This window comes from Papio anubis, chromosome 20 (genome assembly GCF_008728515.1).
Source record: "Papio anubis isolate 15944 chromosome 20, Panubis1.0, whole genome shotgun sequence".
Lineage (NCBI taxonomy): Eukaryota > Metazoa > Chordata > Mammalia > Primates > Cercopithecidae > Papio > Papio anubis.
Genome location: NC_044995.1, coordinates 49,445,574 through 49,452,358, shown reverse-complemented (window position 1 = coordinate 49,452,358; position 6,785 = coordinate 49,445,574). Strand labels below are relative to the sequence as shown.

At 55.1% G+C, this 6,785-nt stretch overlaps 1 protein-coding gene across 2 annotated transcripts in view; it reads right to left on the bottom strand.

Annotated features, from left to right (window-relative positions):
- The window catches only part of AP3D1 (adaptor related protein complex 3 subunit delta 1), a 51,534-nt gene extending 47,265 nt beyond the window's left edge, over positions 1-4,269 (bottom strand). For both annotated transcript variants that reach the window (XM_021930503.2, XM_009193099.4), the window contains exon 1: positions 3,887-4,269. In XM_021930503.2, coding sequence (XP_021786195.1) covers positions 3,887-3,982 — 96 coding nt within the window. In that variant the 5' untranslated portion in view covers positions 3,983-4,269. The remainder of the gene's footprint in view (positions 1-3,886) is intronic.
- Between the last annotated feature and the right edge of the window lie 2,516 nt (positions 4,270-6,785).

Below are 6,785 nucleotides of genomic sequence, written 5' to 3'. Positions count from 1 at the left end.
TTTTTTTTTTTTGAGTTGGAGTCTGCTCGGGAAGCTGTGGCAGGGAGAACTGCTTGAACCCAGGAGGCGGAAGTTGCAGCAAGCCAAGATTGTGCCACTGTACTCCAGCCTGGGCAACACAGTGAGACTCTGTCTCGGAAAAAAAAAGAAGAAAACAAAACAAAACAAAAAAATAATAAAAAGAAAAAATGGGCTGGGCGTGGTGGCTCACGCCCGTAATCCCAGCACTTTGGGAGGCCGAGGTGGGCAGATCACGAGGTCAGGAGATCAAGACCATCCTGGACAAAATAGTGATCATCTCTACTAAAAATACAAAAATCAGCTGGGTGTGGTGGTGCGCACCTGCAGTCCCAGCTACTTAGGAGACTGAGTCACTCAAATCTGGGAGGCGAAGTTTGCAGTGAGCAGAGATGGTGCCACTGCACTCCAGCCTGGTGACAGAGAGAGACTTAGTCTCAAAAAAAGAAAAAAGAAAAAATGGAGAAAACTTTGCTGAAACTATGAAAAGGACTTGTGAGAATAAAGTGTTAAAAGTCGTTTGGCTGGCCGGGTGCGGTGGCTCAAGCCTGTAATCCCAGCACTTTGGGAGGCCGAGACAGGCGGATCACGAGGTCAGGAGACCGAGACCATCCTGGCTAACACGGTGAAACCCCGTCTCTCCTAAAACAAATACAAAAAACTAGCTGGGCGTGGTGGCGGACGCCTGTAGTCCCAGCTACTCTGGAGGCTGAGGCAGGAGAATGGCGTGAACCTGGGAGGCGGAGCTTGCAGTGAGCTGAGATCTGGCCGCTGCACTCCAGCCTGGGTGACAGAGCGAGACTCCGTCTCAAAAAAAACCAAAAAACCAAAAAAACAAAAGTCGTTTGGCTTTTGTGCCAATTCTACCGAGCTTTAGAAACTGAGGACACTCTCAAGTGGACCAAGACACGTGCGAATGAGACCACTACTTATGCTTTGTAAAAGGACTCATCTGAATGGGTTTTGCATGGGAACCCGATAGGTTCACATGTGCACACAAGTATCACATGCAGAAATCAAAGTTTCAGGACCGGACAGTTACCGTATGTGTCTGTACCCTGGTCTTTTCTAGTTTCTTTTCCTTTTTCTTACCTAGCATAACCCATTAAATTGAATTTACAACCCACAAAGAGGTCACAGCCTGAGGTCTGGAAAACAGTGAACTAGACAACCTCAGCGCTCTGGTGCTTCCAGGAAACCGCGTTTCACTGCAGCATCCTCAGTGTCATTCAGCAAGGAGGCAGGTGACTGTCATCCCCACTTACACAGAAGGAGACAGAGCAGGGGGCTCTCCATGGGCCGCCCCAGGAAGTCAGCCACTCAGCCAAGCACCTGGACTCGGATCTCCCAAACCTCACGCCATTTCCACTCCATCGCGCTGCCTTTCCACGCCGCTTTCAAAGTCACGGCTGAGCCTCGCTTCCATGATGCCACGCTCAAGTTTTAGGGGAAAATCCATTACGAAATGGAAACTTTTTTTGGAAACTATACTGCTGCAGAAAACGCACACCGTCTAGAGTCTTCGTTCCGGGCGCGGTGGGTGGGAGGGAAGAGCCCACAACATACGGTCTACAGGGTAGCTGCGTTTTTAGAGTGAGTGCGGGTGCTGGGGGGATGGCTAGAACTGTCACTGAACAGTCATTTGCTGCTCTCCAATCAGGAGACTCCAGCAGCTGCAGACAACATCCAGAATCAGACATGAACAGCTGAGTTACGACCCTCTGGGGCACAACAACGGTCTTCTGGCGAGAAAGCCGGGTCCCCAGACACCACGCGTCCTGTGTGAAATCACCCACTGGCCAATGGCAGGGCCCATGAGGAAATCTGTGACTTTCAAGGACAGTGCTGCGCCGTTTTAAAAATGTTTCCCAGCCGGGCGCGGTGGCTCACACCTGCAATCCTAACACTTTGGGAGGCTGAGGCGGGCGGATCACCTGAGGTCAGGAGTTAGAGACCAGCCGGACCAACATGGTGAAACCCCCTCTCTACTAAAGATACAAAAAAAAAAAAAAAAAAAACAGCTGGGCGTGGTGGCGTATGCCTGTAATCCCAGCTACTCAGGAGGCTAGGGCAGGAGAATTGTTTGAACCTGGGAGGCAAAGGTTGTGGTGAGCCAAGATCATGCCTTTGCACTCCGGCCTGGGCAACAAGAGCAAAACTCTGCCTCAAAAAAAAAAAAAAAAAAAAAAAGTTTCCACCACCAATACCCCCTTGAAGGGGCCCATGCTTGTAGGGAAGGCGCTATCAACTCACACCAATTCCAAAGGAAGAAACCCAGGCTCAGGGGCTTCCCAGTGAAGACAGGCACATCCCCCTGAAAACCACGCCCCAGACTAGAGGTGTGGTCCTCCACTGGACAAACCCCCCGGCCCATCCTCAGGATTCCAGAACAGGCTGCTCAGTGACATGTGCTGACTGGGACAGGGACGGGCACTGGGAGATCCTGCCCGTGCAGAAAAAGGCCTCTGGGGAAGCAAACCACATTTCCAATCTGGTGAACCATGCTCAGTACAGTAAAAACCAGGCCCATCAGCCACGCTTTCAACTCACAAAGAATCTGAACATTACTCCAGTTAGTTACACATTGTAACCAAAGCAGTTAGGCAGAGCTTCTGAGATGATGAAAAACCAAGGAGGCCGAAGGTAAGGGGGGTGGAGAAGAACAAAAATGACCTCATTAACGTGGGGGCAGGCGAAGCCACACCACTTCCAGAAAAGTGTAAAGGTGTAACAATCCGGCAAGAGCTCAGGTTCCCAGGGAGAGGGGCAATGGGCTGAGGGACACAGAGCCTGCAAGCAAACCCCTTCACTTCCCTGCCCTCCTGGGCACCTCGTCCGGGACACAGCCTCTGGCACTGGGACTGGTGCGGTATCAGAGGCGGATCTCCTTCAGGCCGGCCTTGCTGTCCACGCAGGGAAGCAGACAGGCAGTCCTCAAGTAGGACACTTTCTAAGGCTCCCAATGCCCAAGGGCTGCATGGGTATCCTTCAAGGAAGCGAGACACTTGCTGGCCACTGTGCCCATTCTTTTTCAATCTAGGTCACAGGTTGGGGGAAGGGAGAAGCGGGAAGGAAACGATCCCCATAGTTGTAATTTTACTTCTGGAAAACCGTTTCCTGGCGCTGGCTTTCAGGTTCCTACTTGAAGTCAGCTTCCCCATTCCAGGTTCCCCCAGGCTGCTACCTAACTCGGGCTTAGGATGCCGCTGTCCTCCCTCCTTCCCAGCAGCAGCCTCGCCTTCCTGGGAACCGGGGCACTGGAGGCAAGGCCCCAAGACCCTGCCCGGTTCCGAGCCAGGCCCCAGGCAGCGACCTGGACACGCATTTACACTACCCAGAAGGAAGAAGGAGTTTCTCCAGGGGCGGCCCAGGACCCCCTGCCCCGGTCTCCCAGGGAGGGTCCGGGGGGCGGGGCCCGGGCCCCTGCATTTTTAATCGGTGATTCGGAAACACACTCACGTTGGAGAAACTCTGTCCAGGGACCTCGCAAGTCTCCTGGGAGGGTCACCCGAGCCAAGGGGGAGGTGGGCCCGAATCTCCCTCTGAGCGAGTAAACTGAGGGTCCAGGGGGAGAGCACGCATCGGCGGGGCTCAGAGCATTGCATTTTGAACAGCGCTTCCCCGCGGTGATCCGACGAGGCGAGGACCCTAGATGTGCTGCTCTAAGGCCTTCGCCCCTCAGGGGTAAACTGAGGCTGAGGGACCGAAGACGAGGGCGGCGCCCCAGGCCCAGGCCAGGCAGGGCCGGAGCCGAGAGCGGGACCTCGAACTAAGACAGAGCCCGGGCCGAGCAGGCCCAGTGAGCAGCGCTGGGCCCGGGGCTGGGGCGGTGACCAGGCCGAGCCGCCCCTTGGCGCGCCGGGCTCACCTCGTCCTCCTTGTGGTTACGGATGCCGCGGACCAAGTCCTGCAGATTCTTGTCGAACATGCGGTCGATGCTGCCCTTCACCATCTTGAGGGCCATCGCGGCGGCCCACGGGCTTTTGCCCCGGGAGGCCCGCGGCTGGGCGCCGTGAGGGGGCTTGGGGCCCGCGCCTGCCGCCCGCGGAGCGCTGCGCTGCCGGCCGCTGCGGCGGGGCAGGCTCCCAGGCCAGGGCGGCGGCGGGATCCAAGGACCGCCGCAGAGGTGGCAACCCGCTGGGCAGGTGCCGCGATCTTGCTCCGGGCCACTTGCAAATGGCGGACAAGATGGCGGCCGGTCAGCTGACCGCGAGCGCCCGGTCCCAGCCGAGCCGGCCTCGGAAGCCCCACCTCCCAGGAAGCCCCGCCCCTTCACCTCCCTGGCGGGGAGACGCTGCGTTTCCCTGACGACGACAGGTAGCCCAATGGAAATGTGGCACCACCTTCTCCGGCTCGCGGCCCCGCCTTTTCCGGCCAAAAGACCTGCGCTTTCATTGGTCAGTGGCCTCCGGAACTCCGCCTTCTTCCTCGTTCTGGGCTCTAGCCACGCCCTTAGAGTCTGGTCCTGACCCTCCCATCAGCTGACAGGTGTGGGCGTGGCTGGATGTGGGCGGGGTGCCCACGTGGAGCTTAGCCGGCAAGTTCTCGGGGAAGACTGGAGCTCCGCCTTTCCTGAATGTAAAAGCTGACGCGTCCTGAGAGCCTCCAAACCCAACGCCTGGGCGGGTGGGGGAACGGGCCCTGTGGTTCCTGCAGCCTCACAACATTCTGTGAAATGGGCAAGACAGAGATTAACATGCCCACAGGAAGAAAATGAGGCCAGAGACAAGACTACGACATTGTCATTCATTCAATAAACATTTGTCGAGGGCCCATTGTGTGCCAGGCATGGTAAGGGGCGCTGGGCATGCAGCAGTAAATGAGATATACTGAGTCCCTGCCCTCCGAGATACATCACTGAGATTGTAAAAAAAAACTTCAGAAGCTCGGCCAGGCGCGGTGGCTCATGCCTGTCATCCCAGCACTTTGAGAGGCCAAAGCGGGAAGATCACTTGAGGTCAGGAGTTCGAGACCAGCCAGGCCAACATGGTGAACCCTGTCTCTACTAAAAAATACAAAAATTAGCTGGGTGTGGGATGGTGGGCACCTGTAATCTCAGCTTGGGAGGTTTACAGAGAATCGCTGAACCCGGAAGGCGGAGGTTGTTAGGCCAAGATGGCCCACTGCACTCCAGCTCATAACAGAGCAAAGACTCCGCTCAAAAAAAAAGAGGCCGGGCGCTGGGTGGCCTGCCCCAATCCCAGCACTTTGGGAGGCCCAGACGGCTGATCACGGGCGTCAGAGATCGGTGACCATCCTGGCTAACACGGTGAAACCCCGCTCTACTAAGAAATAAAAAAAAAAAATAGCCAAGGAGGTGGCGGGCTGTAGTCCCAGAAGCTACTGGGAGGCTGAGGCCGAGAATGGCGTGAACCCGAGGCGGAGCTTGCAGTGAGCTGATCCGCCACTGCACTCCAGCCTGGCTACAGGAGCCAGACCCGGGTCTCAAAAAAAAAAAAAAAAAAAAAAAAAAAAAAAAAAAAGAGAGAAAGAGAGAAAATAAGCAATAAAACTGGTAAGATGGGCCACAGCTGGGCGGGCTCATAACACTGCATCCCAGCACTTCTGGGAGGCCACATGGTGGATAATGAGGCCAAGAGTTTGAGACTAGCCTGGCCAATATGGTGAAAAAAACCCCATCTCTACTAAATACAAAAAATTAGCTGGGCTGGTGGCATGCCCCAATCCCAGCTACTTGGGAGGCTGAGGCAGAAGACCAAGTAGAACCCAGGAGGCGGAGGCTCAGGAGCTGAGATAGCGCCTCTACTGCACTGTGCCTGGGCAACAGAGCAAGACTCTGTCTCAAACAAAACAAAACAAAACAAAAAAACTGGGGTAAGATGTTTACAATACCTATATCTGACAAATGACTTATATCCTGGTGGGGCAGGATGGCTGACACCTGTAAAATCCCAAAGTTTAGAATCTCTTTTGAGCCCGAGATAAAACCGTTCTTCACAGAGCACAGAAGTTAGACACTCATCTTTTTTTTTTTTTTTTTGAGACGAGTTCACAGGCTCACCCAGGCTGAGTGCAGTGGCACACATCTCGCTCACTGCAAGCTCCACCTCCTGGTTTACGCTTATTCTCTGCTCTTCCTCAGCCTCCCGAGAAGCTGGGACTACAGGCGCCTCGCCACCACGCCTCCTGCTTTTGTATTTTAGTAGAGACGTCACCCATGTTAGCCAGGATGGTCTCGGGATCTCCTGACCTCGTGATCCACCCTCGCCGCCTCCCAAAGTGCTGGGATTACAGGGTTGAGCCACCACTGCCTAGACACCCACTCATCTTAAAAAAAAAAAAAAGGCCAAGGGTGGGCAGGGAGGATGGGTGCAGTGGTTCACACCAGTAATCCCAGCACTTTGGGAGGCCTAGAGGGACAGATCACATGAGGTCAGGAGTTCGAGACCAGCAAATTAGGCCAGGCGCGGTGGCTCACACCTGTAATCCCAGCATTTGGGAGGCCGAGGCTGGGATCACGAGGTCAGAGATCGCACCATCCTACACGGTGAAACCCCGTCTCTACTGGGGTAAAACTACAAAATTAGCCGGGCGTGGTGTGTTGGGCACCCAGTCCCAGCTACTCGGGAGGCTGAGGCAGGAGAATGGCGGAACCTGTGGGAGGTGGAGCTTGCAGTGAGCCAAGATCCTGCCACTGCACTCCAGCCTGGGCAACAGAGCGAGACTCCGTCTCAAAAAATTAATTAATTAATTAACCGGACGTGGTGGAAGGCGCCTGTAATCCCAGCTACTCAGGAGGCTGAGAC